Source organism: Taeniopygia guttata, chromosome 18 (genome assembly GCF_048771995.1).
Source record: "Taeniopygia guttata chromosome 18, bTaeGut7.mat, whole genome shotgun sequence".
Lineage (NCBI taxonomy): Eukaryota > Metazoa > Chordata > Aves > Passeriformes > Estrildidae > Taeniopygia > Taeniopygia guttata.
Window position 1 is genome coordinate 2,378,456 of NC_133043.1, and position 16,875 is coordinate 2,395,330.

The following is a 16,875-nucleotide window of genomic DNA, read 5'->3' on the forward strand; positions in this document are numbered from 1 at the left end:
TGGTGCAGCTGCATCAGTCATGTCTGGGTTATTGGAATTTGTTTTATCTAGCTGTGAAGACCCTTACTGTAATAGTTTCATCTGGTATAAAACAGAACACCTCCGTTGCTCATGATGGCACATTATTTGGGATGTTTGCATTGGCTTTTCTCTGAATATGTTCCAGTTCAAGATACGGCAGGGGAGAGGGGCCCATGAAAGCTGGTTAGTATTCCAGGATGGCCTCCCCCATGCTCAGAAGCCATTAATCCCAATGAACAGGAATTCAGGCCTGTACCGATGAACAAGAAACACTGAAGTATTTTAAAGAGTTGTGAAGAAGAATAAGTTTTCATTCAATTTTCAGATTAATTAGTTGTGGTGTCCTTGTAGGTTCGGATAGCATTACAGTTAGACGATGGATCCCGTTTGCAAGACACCTTCCTCTGTCAACAGACCTTGTGGGAACTTCTCAACCATTTTGCAAAGATCAGGTGAGCAATGCAGTGAGAATATACTTTGGATGGATCTCTGCATGCCACTAATTACTTGTTACGGTGACCCAGCTTAATCCTTTGAATTTGTAGAATTTGCATTTATTTGATTGTGATTTCTCCTTTATAACAGAGATGTTTGCATTTTCCTTGCTCTTTCAGGTTTGACAATTCATAGTTTTATTATTGTTTTTTAATCCAGGAGTACTACTCCTGGTTCGTGGCATAAACTGGTAACAAACTGCTAAAGCTGTGAAGATACTGGGACATATTGTACCACCTTCCTTTTACACAAGCCTGTTTGAAGTCAAGTTACTGCTAGAGATGTGTGTGACAAGCCTGGATGATCTCAATCAGCAGTATTTCTGTGCTGCAGTTCCCTGTAGTGCAGGGGATTATTTCGTATGGGTTACTGTTGCTTTTGGGGCTTGCTGTTTGCAGGTTCTTCAAGGAAATCTGGAGCTCTCAACAGGTTAATGTGGAATCTTCGAAAGACTGATTAGATCCTGTTTAAATGCAAGAATTTTTGGTTCTTTATTTATTGAACATGTACATGGTAGAAATCTTATTATTTTAGTCCAGTCTACATTGAGTGCTACCTCTTGTCTTTAGTTTTGATTTTAGAAGGCTGTATTGTTTTGAAATGTCAAGCTAATAAACTTTTCTTAGAGAAAGGCACTTCTTTTCTATTTTTCATGGTTTGGAAGAGGAAGTCTTGAAGTTGTGACAGCTGTTCTGTTTTTAATCATGGACCATGTCCACAATGTGACATTTATTCATAAGTAAAGGAACAGAATTCATGTAAATGCTAGAGATAAAAGAATTATTTTTCTTTTAACTGAGGAAATAGGCAGGACAAAAACCACAGGTATAATTATCTTGAGTGTTTTAAGTCCCCTCTTCTCCCTTACTACACCCTCTGTGCCCTCCCTGAGGAGAGGAGTGCCTGCTGCACTTTGGGGACTGCTAGACTGGTGGAAGGTAGTAATTATTGACAATGACAAATAACCTTTGTGTGACTTTCTCACATATTAGTTGATTGTTTCTTTGGTTTAAATGTTGAGCTTTTCATATACTTTTGCTCTTTTGAAGTGTTTTTATTGGTTACAGGTAATTGTAATACTACTAGTTAATATACATGTTGCTCTTCATATGCTTCTAACTGCTGCAGTGTGCTAAGCATTCATAACTTCAGAACACAGCTGCTCTTTTCTGGCCTCTGGAAGCTGAGTTCAGATGTTTGGATGGACTTTGCAATCTTGATTAAGTTCAACAAGCAGCAAAGGTGCTGTGTGTGATTTAGTTACAGAACAAGCTGGATCTACAACCATCTGTATGAATTTAATGGGCTGAGTTGTTGTTCAATGTGTTTTGATTCAGTTGACTAACTAGTCAGCTAGTTGTTGATGTTTGCTGAATCCTTCCTTGGACTTTCTAACTGGAGACGTTTTCCTGGAATGCTCGGCTGCTCTAAGTGCGTGAGGGGAAGTATTCTAAATCCACTGGAATTTCCCCTGGGTTTCCAGCATCCATCTTGGCTAATTGGGTCTGAAGAAGGTCTGGAAGCTATTGTAGGGCTGCTCCTCCTCTCAGCATGTGGCAGTCCTTGCACAAGATGTTTACAGGCCCTGTCAGATCACTACATGAAGGAATCTAATCTGCTTGCCGTCCCCCTTCTGAAGAGCAGCACATCAAAGAGAGGACAGTATGTTTGATGTTTGTGCTTGCCTCAGTGGGTGCATGTAATGGATTAGCAGCAGCTGGAGGAGGAGCCTGCTGCTTCCAAGAGTTAGACAAAAATAAGTCTTTGGGGATCTTTGCGTGGAGTCTGTGCTGCAGAGGCTGGTTGAGGGCACAGTGTTGTCTGTCCCATGAGCAAGAAGCCTGTGTTTCTATCTCCCACTCTTGCCTATTTGCAGCTTCAGCAGCTTTATGGGCTGTTGTCCATAGAGCAGCTGCAATTCAGAAACTCAGAGACATCTATGATAGTCATGATTCTTCACTGCTTCTTCGCTTCTCTGCTTCTTCTTCTTCACTGGTCATTCATTCAATTCAGATATTTTCCACACATTTTTAGAAGACTCTTCAAAGAGTTGCTTGGATTGAAGCGGAAAGTGGTTTTTGGAAAAGTGACTGAAACTAGGTTCTATAAGTCAAACTGGCTTCCTCTCTATTGGTCTTTGGTGAGGACAAGTTCCACTGTACCTAAGACTTTTTTATCTTAAATGGTTGTCATCCACCTTTCCTGACAGACAGCAGCTTGAGGTTCAGGCTTGTATTCCCTGGCCTGTTCTGTGTGCCTTTTCTGTGACTCTCTACTGTTTCTCTGTGTCTCATCAGTCCTTTATATTTTCTGCACTGTTATTGAGGATTCCTCAAGGGATACACCTAATCTTAATTGGAAGCAAAACCTATTGAAAATAAGGTGGGGATGAGTATCTTTCCTGCATTGTCTGGAGAAGTCTGAGTGCAGCAACCTGTTATAGTGTGCTGAAGGCCCTCTCTGGTGATCTTTTGTTCCAGTTCTCCAATTGAGACAAGATTTTTTTTTTTCTTGCCTTTCATCATCAGGCATTGGCCTTGGGAATTTCCTCAGGTACTGCTGTCAGAGGAGCAAGGGAGGTTGGAGCCTGGGTCTTATATCACAAGACAACGTTCTTTTGTATGAGCAACTTAATCTCCTTATTCCTGCAGAGCATTGTATAGTGCATTTTGTTCCTGAAAGAGAATAACTAATTGCAGAATCACAAATGGAGGCAAACGTATTCTTGTGTTGGTTTGGTTGTTCACCTTGAAGTTAACTGTGTTTCATAATCTGAAACTTGAATATAGTATTTTGGATGCTCTGGTGTGTCTGTTGCTTTCTGCACAATGGGATTTGTTGTGGTGGCTGGGAGAAGTGTTCTGAAGTAGTGGTCTTACAGTCTTGGTAGTATAAACTCCTTGGAATATGTTGCAACTGGTCTGGAAGTAGTTCTCAGCTGCTGACTTTCTTAAAATAGACCTCAGGACTGACCCTCAGGACTGGTTTTATAGTTTGCTCTATTTGGATTTGCTCTACCTCTGGGTTTCATTGTGACTTGCCTTGTCCCATACCACTGTGCTGTTGCAAGCTTTTAACCATTTGATCAAGATGGCGTATAGACTGCTACAATTAAACCAGACATCTCAGTTGTGGTTTGTGCTTAACAGATTTAGTCCCTCACATCCTTCAACTGGAAACCATTGATGTTCTCTGGCTCTTGAGAATTACTCAAAGATGAGTACCATAATTTTCCAGTGGCTCTCTCAATCCTGAGTGGCTTCTGGTTTCACTTATATGTCATTGTAGCTGAGTTTTGAGTCTAAGTTTAAATGTCCTTGATGAATTTTCATGGAATTTAATGGCTATTTCCCTTCATTTTCCACTTCAGAGGCTGGTTGACTCCCTCTCAGTTTAGTTTCTTTTGTTACTTCATGCTGGGCTAAGTTTGATTATGCAGACTCTGGTCTTCTGCTGGGCAAGCGGATTGTTAAAGTGCAAAAAGTTATTTCCTTGTTACCATAAGAGAAAAAGTAACCTGTGTCCTAAGGTGATCTTTCCTGCTGGCTGGATATATTACATGTCTGTTTGTGGAGTTCCAAGCTTTTCTAAGAGCAGCAGTCAGTGTGGCCACAGTGCATACAGACCATGGAATGTACAGTCACTTCAGAACCAGATGCTTGATTGACTGAGTGGATTTTGACTGTTGCTTAAGGGATCCTTTTTCTACATAACTCTTTGACATAACTTTGTTTCTGGTAATATTGCATCTCAAAATATAAGTGTTATGTCAAAATTACGTGATGCTGAAGGCACAGTGTTTTAAGTGGTGGGACTCTGTTCATTAAACTCCTTTCCAGGAAAAGTCATAATGCAGCAAGCATTGATCACTGACATCATGTTCCTAGAGTTAACCCTCTTCCATGACCCAGTTACAGTGCTCACAAATTTAGGCACAAGATAGGGAATGTACCCTGAATATACAAGTATAGGAATAAGTCATGTCCTGGAGAGAAACAGTCTGAGTTTCTGCTTAAATTTTGGGGCACTTGAATGCCAAGTTGATCAATGTTTTGCAGTTGTATTTAGGAGAAAGTGCAGCTATTGCTGCTACTGGGGAATTACAAACAATGCAGGGTAATGTGAAGTAGAAATATCTTTCCAAAACTTCTGCTTTTCACTGAAACTACTGGATTTTTTTTTTTTTTTTTTGAAATTCACTGCAGGGCCTAGAATCTAGTGTCTGAAGAGACAGCTAAGTGGAAGTGTTCACATAACCCTATAAGTCTCTCATTTGCAAAGCTCCTTAGATGTTCAGTACCAAACACTTGTGTAGTCAGGCATGAAATGGCAGGTTGACCTTGGGAACTGCCTCCAGATGTCTCAGGAGGTGACCAAGGATGTGTCATGTTCCTGGACTTCCAGACGGATTTCCTTATCTGCTTTGCAGAGAGGTGGTTTCTCTTCAAGTCACGGGTGATAGGTGATGGTTTCCTGGTGGGGTGAGTAGAAAGCCATTCCCTCCACACACCCCCCCCAGATTGGACTGTAGAGAGCAGTAAGATGAAGGGAGTTGACTATGAGGAGGAGTTAGAGCTGTTCTGTGTTTCATGATAAACCAACTGTTGCAGTGCGGATGGGATATGGAGTGCAGCTCTTTACCATGGGATATCCTGGTGCAACTGCAAGTGCACGGACTTTGAGACAGAATGTCTCAAAGAGCTACTGGGGTCTATGGAGAAGGATAAATCTTGTCAGTTCTCCTTGTATAGATGGGGAATTTTGTGGGCAGTGTTCTTATCTTTTGTAGTTTCCCAGGCTGAGTTAGACTGAAATGTCTGAATCTGAAACTTCTGAAAAACTGCTTTTGAGAATTCAGACATGTATATCTTTCCAAACCAGCACTGTATTAGAGTGGACAGTGTTTTCCTGGTCACCTTTTAGATTAGCATGCTTGGGATGAGAAGCAAAGTATTCTCCTCAGTCTCACATTTTACCACCTCCTCGTCTGATTTCAGTTTGAGTTTCACTTTCCTGAAAGTGGAAGCGAACATGACAGAGCTGCTTCTGGTGTGCAATTGAATGCTCTCACTGATTCCAGTGCTTCAGCATAATGTACTGGCTAATTCTGTAAGGCTTTTTACTTTTCTGGAGACATCTGAGGTTTTCTTGGTGAAAGTGTCAATCCTTTTTTTCCCCCCCCTTTTGAAATCAGATCATGTTAGCTGGATGAGAACTGAGAATTGATGTGATAGGCTGTGATTGTCCTTTCCCTGTCTGTCTTTTGTATTTGATCAAGTGAACATACAATAAAGCTTCTCTTTTACTGGAATGCCTCAGAATTGCTTATCTAGAGAAAAATGGAAAGAGTAGCATCTTACTGGTTTTTCCCCATCTCGATGGTAAGTGTCCTTCACTTCCGTCTTCCTCTAGAGATGGGCTGGCAGGACTTTGCATCATTGCTCATACATGTCCTGCATTGCTGAAATTCTTAAATATGGGTTGATTTTCACTTTGTCTACAGTGGCAGTCTTTCATTTGGCTTTACTTGTTTCATGATCTCCAGAATCTGAAAGTTCATGCTCTTTGGTTTTGTTTGTTTACTTTCTCTTTTCTTTTTTAAAAATGATGCTAAGGCAAGTTTCTTGTCCTTAGTTGATCTGCTTTAGAGTGGTGTTTAATTTTCTTTGTTGCTGTGCATATGTGAAAGAAATGGACCTCTCCCCAGTGAATTCAGTCTAAACTGTAGTGAAGTTTTTAACTTGGATTAAAAAGAGCAAATATAACTAAATAACATTTCAGATTGGGTACTGAGGCACAAGAACAGCGGTGAGTTTAAATTTATCTAGTATGATCAGCTAATTTCAGAATTTACTTTAATTATTTCTTTGTTTTTAAACTTTTAGGCTGTGTTTAAGGAAAAGTGAATGCATTGAAGCAATTTGTTTACTTAGTGTCTAACAGTGATCCTGTGAACTGTGTAGTGGTTATTGCTGGAGAAAAATGGAGGACAGTGTTTCCTGCTGATTCCACTTTGTACTGTTACTCTGTGCTGGTTTTGGAGGGGGTATGCTTTTCTGCAGGTGCTTCAGTGTTTTGCTCTTTCTTGCAGGGAGCTTATGGAACAGGATGGTGAATTGTCTCCAGTCTGTATTTACATGCGAGATGAGGTAAGCAGCAAAGGCCTCTCAACTGTCTCATGTCCCTAAAACATAAGAAAACTTAGTTCTGCTTTCCAACCTGGAAAGTGTTTCTTTTGAACTTTCTTGAGAGGGGAAGTAGAAAAATGTTGGTCTTTTCAACGCATGACGTGTCTGTATGGAAAAAAGCTCTCTTGGAACGTAACCTTGTGCCGCTGAGACCTCTGAGCCCATAAAATTAGCTCAATGACCTATTTGGGTTTTTCTTTCCAGCTTCTTTTAAAGCTTGAGTCAAAACAGTGTTTTCGTTTTAATAAATATTTGCTTTTCTCTGTTTTGATCTTTTGCTATTAATGTTTTGTTAAATATTTTATATGTGGATATTATGGAATTCTCTCTCCCTAGCTGTCCCCTTTACTTCCCATTGACCTCTGTGGACAGATCGTCTTTATTCTGGAATAAGTCATTACAGATGGAGAGGAGGTGTATGTAAGGAAATCATCTGTCTTGCAGCTCTGAGATGTTGCCTGTCGTTTAACTTCTGACATAAAAGTAGCTTTGCTGTAGTTGGATCTCACTTGGATGTGTGTATGGGATGAAAATATATGTAGGTCATCTTCCATTGAGATGATTTAATAAGCTGTGAATTTGGTGAAACAGTACAAGTTGATACAGATGGATTCAGGTCTGATTTTCAACTGCAGGAGTGTGTTTTCAACTGTTTCTTGTGTTGTGTGGTGTTTCTTTGGATACAAGTTTCTTTCTATGAAGAGCTTTACATGCTTTCCTGGGGAATCAGAGGCCATAATTGCTCTCCTCCGGTTTTGTTGTAGGTATCAGGAAAAGATGCTCTGGAGAAGACAACACTGAAATCGCTTGGCCTGATTGGAGGCAATGCTGTTATCAGGTTGGGAAAAGCAAAGTTTGGCCTCTTTATTTTCCCTTTCCACTCTGATGGTGAATTTATTTTGTTTTAAGTACCAAAAGAAGGACAAAAAGAAAAGAAAAAGAAAAGTCACAAAAAAGTTGCCAAATTAAAACATTGCAGCACTCAGAAATTCTTGCGTTTGCCTATTTATCTCAAACTGCTGCCCAGATGTGTTTTGCACAGCAGCAGATGCTGGCACTGACCAGTCATGTGCAGATTAAAAGAGCTTGTTTGTTAGTTTCTTTTTTTTTTTCTTTTTTTTTTTTCCTTCCTCCTTTGAGTGGAAAAAAGAATTCAAAGTTAAAAGTATCTCTGAGAGGGTAGTCAGCTACCACTTCATTCTTCCGTTCTCTGGATCTCAGGCACTTAACTCCCAGCTGCTACAGGCCCTGGTGGCTGTTGCGGGGTGAGTTTGGGACAAGGGCAACCTTTCTGTGATCTCCTGACCAGTTCTTTGTAGTATATACGGAAGGCAGGAGTGATTAGAAGCTATGCTTTACAACTGACTGCTGTTTTTCTCTAGAAGGCAGTGTCTTTCCAGAGGAGTGGGTCCCTGTTCTGTTGTTTTGCACAACTCCCTGACCCTCTACCCCACACTTCTCAGCAACTGGAGCTTGTTCTCTGTAAGCATCTGGAAGAAGAAAGTTGTTAAATCAGGGTGTATTTGAGTCAGCTGCTGTGTTTGTCATGGGCACATTGAGAATAGGGAGGGCAGTTCTCCTAAGACTGTGATTTTATTTTTATTCCTTTTGGTGTCTTCTTCAAGAGTTGTCATGAAGAAATGCAGTTCATCTGCTGGGGAGGAAGTTGTGGATGCCACGGTGCCTTGTAGTGAGCCAACAGTGAGGCGAGGCTCTATGGAAGAAGCAGTGGATGTGCCTCTACCTCAAGCAAACACATTTCCAAAGGACTTGGAGCACAGGGATGTGGCTGTATCTTTAAACAGCTGCACACACAAGCAAGACTCGATTAAAGATTCTCATGCTAGCTTGGAGGAGCTGTGGCATTCTCCAGAGCCTGAGCCTACCCAATTTGTCCCTTTTTTTGGAGATGGAGAGCATCTGGGGGACTCTTCTGTAGCTGTACCATCCTCAAAGCTGCCAACAACTTTTTCCAGTCCTGGAGGCCCTTCTAAGCCAAAGAAGTCTAAGAACAGCCAAGAACTGCGAAAGGAGCAAAAACAGGTAAGGGAAAATGTATTTGCAGTTTGGGCAACAAGGATTTTTTTTTTCCCCTCCCTTGCCTGAGGCTGCACTCCCAAGAGGAAAAAGATGTTTCCAGATTTAGGACTCTTTCCCTGTGTCACAGGATTAGGTGCCTTAATGGCATACAGTTCTGCCTGAGTTCAGACAGGAAGTAGGAAGGATTTGAGTTTTAAGAATTTGCTGTTCCGAGGTAGGCAAAACTTTGAGTCTCTAGGTATCCTTGATGACTAGTTCAAATAGAGACAGCACAGCTGTATTAAATCACAGTCCAGAAGATCCTACACCTCAGTTACACAGATTTCATGAACAAATGCCCACTTTGTTACCTGAGCCCTGTGACTTAATTTTCTTAGTATTGCAGATGAAGCGGAAACCTTCCATCCTTTTCCTTTTGTATTGCTGCTTGCTTATAGAAGTGTTTTTTGTCTTAATCTAAAATATCTTGCTTCTGAGGTAGTCTGCCTGTCTCTAACTATCTTCCAGAAAGACTGATTGCACATCTCCCCATTGTTGGTGTCTCGGAAATAAAACTGTGTTTGTTAAAATTAAAAGTGCTTGAGCCCGTGTTGACATACCAGAACTGATGGCTGAAAAGTGCTGTGATGCCAGAGTCACCTGGGAATGACACTGAAGTGTGTTTTCTGTGGGGCAGCTCAATAGAATTGAATGTCTTCAGGAAGGTTGGGTATGTGTGGCAAGTAGCATAACATGAAGTACAGGAGCCATTTAATTAATATTTTACCCCTTTTTATTATGCATTGAGAGTTTCCCATTCTGGATTCTCAGTGAGTGGCTCTTTTCTTGCTCCTTTGGCTCATCACTGGGGCCAGCTTTCATGTTCAGAGATCCCCTTTGTTGTTTCCGACTCTTTAGTACATCCTAGAGTTGGAGGTTTGAATCTCCTCTGGTCTGATCCAGCCAGGATTGAACAATAGAAAGCTATAAGTAGAAAGAAAGGATGCCTGGGGAGCTTCAAAGGGAGCTTAGTCCACGAGGAATTTATCAAGACTGTGGATGCTTTCACATTGATGTAGAGACTCTACCTTAGTTGACTTCTTTGTGGTTGCAGCCTATTTTTGATGTTTTCTGAATTGTTTAGGAACAGAAGCCAGACCCTGGAAGGACTCTGGAGCAGTTATGAACTGCACAAGTAGCAGAAAGAGGCCATGCCAACCTGCAGTGATGAATATTTGAGTGTATTAGAAACATGTTTGGGTCTGTCTAATCAGTGTTATTTAACCTTTTGGAGCAGACCCTTAACATGGAGATGTAAACAGCAGGCTGGGTGGTTTGTCCGGTCTCACGTGTTGCGTGCTTCAGTTGCACTTTTGTCTATGAGGGGTTTGCAAAGGAGGAGTTTCCATTGTGTCTGGGAAGGGAGAAGAGTTGCAAGGGTTTCTGGTGGTATCCTTCACCAGTCTTGTCACCCACACTTCTCTGTGCACTGGTGGGAGAGGCAGGACTCCATCATTTCACTGATTCACAGCCTGGTGTGTAGCTGTGCTTTTAGGCATGGGCTGAGTGGTTGTGACTGAAGGACTCACATGAACCGATGTCTTTCTCAGAATTACAGTCCAGTTCAAGCCACTTCTGGAGCCAGCCGCCCTTCCACTCTGAGAGCGGCTTTGGAAGCAGCTGCAGATTCTGTTGGGGGAGTTGTGTCCTTGTGTTAAACAGCATGTGATTTTGACGGCTGCTTTCAAGCCCTTTGATCTCTGGTACTTTTGCTGCTGATTGATTACATTTTGTTCCCTCCTCCACTCCTGCCATCTTCCACTCTCCTCCCAGCGGCAACAGCCAAGTAGGGCTAGCCACATGGCATCTGCTTTTTGTCCTTTTTCAGTCCTGAGGAAAAAAAAACCCAAAACAAAACAAATTATTTTTAAACATCAAAGGTCTGTTTTTGTAAAAGAATCTTCCCATTAATGCTTTGCCTGTGTGTGGTTTTTGAAGCTGAAGAGAGGCTGGATAAAATCTGTGCCGGCATCCCTTCGTTTCTTGGGCTAAAGATGGTTTACAGACTGCTGCAAGCTGACTTTGATGTCAGAATGTTAATTATTAGAAGGTAACTTTAAACCAGATTGAGCATGAGATTAGACCTCCTAGAGGTGGTAGGGAGGAAGTGGGTCTCTGGGGAGAGCTCGCTGCTGTGGGAAGCACAATGACCTCTATTTCGCTTAAGTCATAAGAGTTTTCCTCAGCTTACCTGCTTCCCTGGGACCAGGGTGGTGACCACAGAGTGAACTGTATTCTTCCTGACACCTGGCTTTGTCACATGGGCTGCACTTATGTAGATGGCTGCTGTGAACATAAGGCTTCAGCCTCTTGGTGAAAAGTGCCTGACATTTCGGCTTTGGTGGAAGAACAGACTTTGAAGAAGAAGATGCCAAACCTTAGCAAAGCATCTTTCACTCCTGGAAGAAGTAGGACAGCAAAATGCACAGCTTGCTTTCCTCCAGTTTACATAATGGAAAATAGAACATCCGTGTGGTGGCCATTTATTGTTACAGGAGATGGTTATCTTTTGTCACAGTTGCAGAAAACACTGTGTGTGCAGTAGGTTGGGAAGTGGGTTAGTATTCTTGGAGTCGCTTTTGTAAGCATTGTGGGCAGTTAATTTTTGGATTCTGTCTGTGCTTTAGGATTGTTGGAGCCCACAGCAAGGAAGAGGAGTGAACACTTTAGGAGTGGAATATATGTCTGCCTTGTGCTATCTTGTGATTCCCAATGCCTTGGCAGATGCCATTAACTGTCACCACAATTTGGATGGGGGCTGGCCCTTTCCCTGTGGAATCCCACTGCTGCTGGAATTAACTAACATCGTTGTTAGAGCCAATACTAAATGTAACTTAGGATTTGCTAATACAGACTTCGGAGTTCTCTCCATTGTGTCCTAGTGCCCTTCACAACATGCCATAGGATATGCCTCCTCAGTCTTTTGGGTTTGGGCTTTTTCAGAAGATGTCTGTTTTCACTACGTGTTTAGAATGAAATGAAACTCAAGCCTGTTTGAGGAGATTAAAGTACACTGGGTTCTTGGGCGGACCTGATTAATTCTCCTCTGGCCTCTGACATAGATGTGCCCTCACTGGAGCATCAGTGGGCAGTGGTGGGATCACAGTGCAACCTGCTAACCAGCAGATGGTCCTGGGCACGTGGGGTCCTTCCTGCAGCACCCCTGCCCCGCCCCGGGGAAAGCTGCAGCCAGGCTCCTGTACCCGCTCGTTAGGGCTGACCCTGCTCAACTTTCTAAAAGTAGCCAAAGGTCCCACCCACACAACCTCCATCTTTTAATTTCTCAAATTACCCTTTAGTGCCCACAAGTAGAGTGAACATTGCCTTGTAATTTGTGTTGTGCTTTAGACAATTGAGAAGACTCCTGTTCCCAAGTGGCCAGTGTCTGGGGGAGGGGTGAGTGGATGGAGGGAGGACATCCGAGTGTTAATTAGGATTGGAAAGAGTGTATGAGAGAATGAGGGGAGAAGAAATGGGCAGGGGGTTCACTCACAGAGCTTGTGGCATTGTTAAGCTGGCAGCTGACTAGGAAGAAGTGCTGGATTAACTATCAAAATTTTTGTTCCTGTGAGGCTCTTCAGCCACGAGCTGTGTCCTCCCTGCATCTCCTGTGGCCTTCAGTATGCTGTTCTCTATGTTTGCAAGCTTTGTTCCTTTAAACAGTTTTGGAATTTAAAAAGTTTAACTTGTTTGAGATCCAGGAGGTGTAACTGCCTCTCGTATGCTTGACTCTGGTCATGGTTTGTATTCACATAGGCACAGCTGCTGCTTTGGGTAAAAGAGAGAGTAGCCAGACAACCTTTCCTGAGCAGGGATCCATTAAAGTCCTGCTGCCTGCAGAGATGGCAAATGCTCTTGATCTCAGTGGTTGGGGCTGAGTTTTTTAGGGGATTGTGGCTAATGGCTTGTTTTGTTTTGATTTTTTCATAACTTCAACCACAGTTTGAGGCTAGGCCCAGTAGCACTGGAAGGTTTGCCATCATGACATCCAGCTCTGGGCTCTGGAGGCTGGGGGAGCAGGCAGGCAGGCTCTGCCCTGTGGGGCAGGTGAGAGGGGTGTCTGTGTGCAGCTTGGAGTGCCTGCTCTCGGCTCTGGTGTGTAGGGAAAATTGCCAGTAAATGTCTTAAGTACCTTTATTGCAGCTGATGCCTAGAGGGAACTGCTCTCCTGCATCTGTGTGCTCTGGTTGCAGCAAAGGGTGATCTCTCACTTTGTAAATGCAAAACAAGAGTTTCACTGTTTAAGGGATCTTTCTGCACACCAGAAACCAGGGTAAAATTTTGAAAGGTGTGCAATGAAACCCTGCAGTGGTTTAGTTCAGAGAGCTGAACAGGTCAAAAGACAGTTTGCAAATAATGTCCTTTAACTCTTTTTCAGGAACCTTATAAGCTAAGCAAAGCAATGTGTTTAAAATTGATTTGAGCTCATTTTTTTTCTGTAGCTTGTAGAACGTGAGCCTCTTATATGTCACCTAGACCTACTGGAACAACTTCCTGATGGCCAAGAAGAGCTTCCTGATGAATTTTTTGAAGTCACAGTGGATGATGTACGGAAACGTTTGGCACAGCTGCAGAATGAGAGGCAAGTTCCCTTTCTGCTGTGAGTGAGATTTGCGGTGTTCTGTTGTTGAGCAGAGTGGCAGTGATCAGCAGAGCTTGTTTTAATTTTGGCCAGTAAGAAATACCTTATCTTCTAAGTAACAGAATTAGCCTTTTATTAGACCTCATCAGAAAGACCAGCTCAGCTACAAGTCAAGACCTGAGAATGTTTGGAAGAGGCACACACACACACATAGAAATTATAGGAAGCTGACTAACAATGTGTTGCACTGTTCAGGTAGCTTGCTTTGAAATATTAATGCTTTTACTTCATTAAACTTCAGTTCAGTAAAAACTCAGATGAAGATAAACTGTCCTTCCTGTCACAGCACCATTTTGCTGTCTGTATGTTCCTTGAAGAAGTTAATTTCATGAATGTATTTAGTTTTAAGTGGGTCAAAGCATTCCTTTAGACATTGCAATAACTCTTCAAGACTGTGAAACAGTCTCCTTTATGCTATCACCAAGTCCAAGTTCAACTTCTTACTTAGAGATGATTTTTTCCCCCCAGGCCACTGAATACACAGAATATGGCCTGAAAATTGCTCTGCTGCTTGTGGGTCTGGAGTATTTAGTGGTACAAATGTAGAGTCACTTGGTTGGGAATTACTGGAATATAGGTCCCCAAAAAAACCCTAATTTCCAAATTTGCTGATGCTTTCCCCTTACAGCCAGGGATAAAAATAAAGGCAAGTTACACATCAGTAACTTGGGTACAAAGAAAATGTACTATGGCTGAGCATGGGATCTGTTTGGTCTAAGCTAGTTTCTTTGCTTATGGGAAAATATGTAATTGTTTTCTTACATTTATTGTTTCCTCTTAAATGCAAGTAGACTTTTATTTTCTACCCACTTTTTTTTCTACTACTTTTAATAGCCAACTACAATGCCAGTTCTTGAATGATCTAAAACTTTCCAGTTTTTCCCCTGTTGCTAATTAATACTTACTAATTTTTTGTGCTGGCATTGTTTTTCAAGTTCAATAGCTATTCTGCCCCTGTGGAGTAATCATGTCCAACCCTGCTCTGCTTTATTGGATTAATAAGTCCACCTCTTCTTGAGTAGTCTAAGCAGACTTTCCTGTCCTCTTATGATCTTTTCTTGCATCTGCTGTCATGAACTTGTAAAATAAAAGTAATTTTATATAGCATCGTTGCTTATGCTAAGTAGTTTCAGGAGGTAGGGAAAATACTGTGAGTGATGCATCAAACAATTGAGCAGTTCTCATCAGCCCTGCTTGGGTCTTCTGCTAGCTTAATAAAGTAAAAATACATTGTAAAATTACAGACAACTTGCCTTCTTCCCATGACTGTAGGAAATGCCTGGAAGAAGCTCCACTGATGACAAAATCCTTGAGGGAGTCCCAGCTGAAGGAGAAGTTGGAGCGTTACCCAAAGGTAGTATTTGTTGGTCTTCCGATCCCTCTGGCTAGTCCAGACTTGGGGATTGAGTACCTTGGGATTCAATGCTGATCAACAGGCCCTTAAGCTACTTAGAGGGAGATTTTTCAAATTCCCATCCCTATTAATTGTTTCTGGGACTTGCATAACAGTTGTGCCATGTGAAAACAGCTGTACTGTGATATGGTAATATGTCACTGGTTGAGAGACAGGCAGTACAGTTGCTTCTGTTCTGCCAGATGTCTCAAAACCTTTCTGTTGAGCACACATCAGTTTGTATGACTGAGCCTTCCTGCCTGCTCTCTGTAGACATTTTGTTAGAAACTCGTTGAAAGTTAAGTGATTTAATGTTACAAGTTGGGTTTATTTTACTCTGTAACTCTGATCCTTGTGCAGTTTTCAAGTGAAGTGCTTTCTGACCAAGCTGGAGATACAAAGGTCAGAGGTATGTCAGGGGGATTCCTGCTGCTGTGGACACATTAGGATGCTAGTAAACTGTCTGCACCTGTCCATGAGGGCCTGTCTTTGTTGTTGGTGCATCATTTAGCACAGGGAGCTTCTACTCTCTGAGGAAGTGCTGCTGCATTTTACATCATAGTGCTTTGACAGATGAGCTCTTGTGCCCCCTCTGAAAGCTAGACAGCCCTTGTTCCCTGAGAGGCTGCACAGCATTGTTAGCCAGGTTGCTCTTCTCTTCCTGTAAATACCTCAGATCTCCCCATTAAAGAAAACCAACAAATAAACAACTTGCAGATTCTAAGCCAAGGACAGGTGTTACAGAGCAGTGATAAACCACTGTCCTGATGGGTGTTGTCTCTGCTTTAGGTGGTGGTGAGAGTTCGTTTTCCAGACCGCCATGTTCTGCAGGGCTTTTTCCATCCCACTGAAACTGGTAAGGCCAGTCACCCCTGGAGCCTGTGCAGCTGTAACTCATGGCTCCCACCATGACAGGACAGACTGTCTCAACAGGTCACACTGTTGCCTGGCAAAGTAAAGGTGCTCTAAAAAAGCAGCAGAAGGTAGTTACATTGTCACTGTAGGACCCTGAATGGACTAAGAGGAGACTTTGGGCTAGTTAGGTTAGCTAAGGGCTGCTTGGTGGAGATGGCAAAATACTTGTCCTTGTGTAGACAGGAGGTTGTCCCACTTGCTATCCCCTTGTTTGTGTCTAAATGATGTGTTACTGGAATGAATTTGGGGACCTCCTCTGTGTTAGTGTGTAAAACATTTTTCACCCCCTTCCCCAGTCTAAAACCTACCCCAAAAAGCAGGAAGGAGGAAAAAAAAAGCCAAAAACAAACTTCATCAACTCTGCTAAGAGAGGATGTACCTTTATGGCTCTGTCAGTTCACAAAAGGCAATCAGACCATCCACCAAGTAGCTCTTACTGTTATTACTGGAGATCCTCTTGTTCTCAGCTGTCAGCCATGGTTACCTATGCAAACTTTTTTGATAATTTTGTAGGCATCCGTAGATTTTTCCAAGGGACCAGTACATCAAAGTGATTTGTTTTGTTTGTTTTTTCTACAAGAAATTTGTGATAGCAACTGTGTACTTTGGAGTAAAAGTCAATCTCCATACCTTCTAGAGTGCATGTCTGCTGTTACAAGTTAGTCTTCTTGCCCAACATTTGAAGAACCAAATGTAATTAAGCAAACCTTTCTCTCCTTTTTCCACAGTTGGCATTTTGAGAGAATTTGTAAGAAGCTACCTTGCTGATGCAGAATTGCCATTTTACTTGTGTGAGTGCTGTTGGTAATATTTGGCCTTACTTTATAAAGCCTGTTTCTAGCTGTGGGATGTTGATGCCTGAGAGATGACCTGGAAGGGAATGCCTTCCCTAAAACACAGCTTCGCGGTGCAAAGAAGGTGTAACCTGCTCCCTTAGCCATGTTATGCTTCTGCCTAAGAAACAGCCTCTGTAGGCGTATGAATGTGTCACCCCTTCAGAGAGCAGGGATGCCTCCCATACTTGTGTTTTATGTTCTGGTTGCTAGGTAGTCCTGTTTTATAACTTGTTTTTTAACTTCAGTTGTTGCACCTCCCAGAATCATCTTGAACGATGAAAGTCTGACGCTGTTTGAGGTAAGGAC

The 16,875-nt window shown here is 42.3% G+C and overlaps 1 protein-coding gene across 4 annotated transcripts in view; it reads left to right on the forward strand.

Annotated features, from left to right (window-relative positions):
* The window catches only part of ASPSCR1 (ASPSCR1 tether for SLC2A4, UBX domain containing), a 44,884-nt gene that overhangs the window by 10,986 nt on the left and 17,023 nt on the right, over positions 1 to 16,875 (forward strand). For all 4 annotated transcript variants that reach the window (XR_012058626.1, XM_072937136.1, XM_030287524.4 and 1 more), the window contains 9 exons: positions 373 to 473; positions 6,608 to 6,665; positions 7,469 to 7,542; positions 8,330 to 8,747; positions 13,226 to 13,365; positions 14,698 to 14,779; positions 15,608 to 15,674; positions 16,462 to 16,524; positions 16,815 to 16,867. Coding sequence is in view for 3 of the 4 variants with exons in the window: in XM_072937136.1 (XP_072793237.1) it covers positions 373 to 473; positions 6,608 to 6,665; positions 7,469 to 7,542; positions 8,330 to 8,747; positions 13,226 to 13,365; positions 14,698 to 14,779; positions 15,608 to 15,674; positions 16,462 to 16,524; positions 16,815 to 16,867 (1,056 nt within the window). In the remaining variant the exon portion in view is untranslated. The remainder of the gene's footprint in view (positions 1 to 372; positions 474 to 6,607; positions 6,666 to 7,468; positions 7,543 to 8,329; positions 8,748 to 13,225; positions 13,366 to 14,697; positions 14,780 to 15,607; positions 15,675 to 16,461; positions 16,525 to 16,814; positions 16,868 to 16,875) is intronic.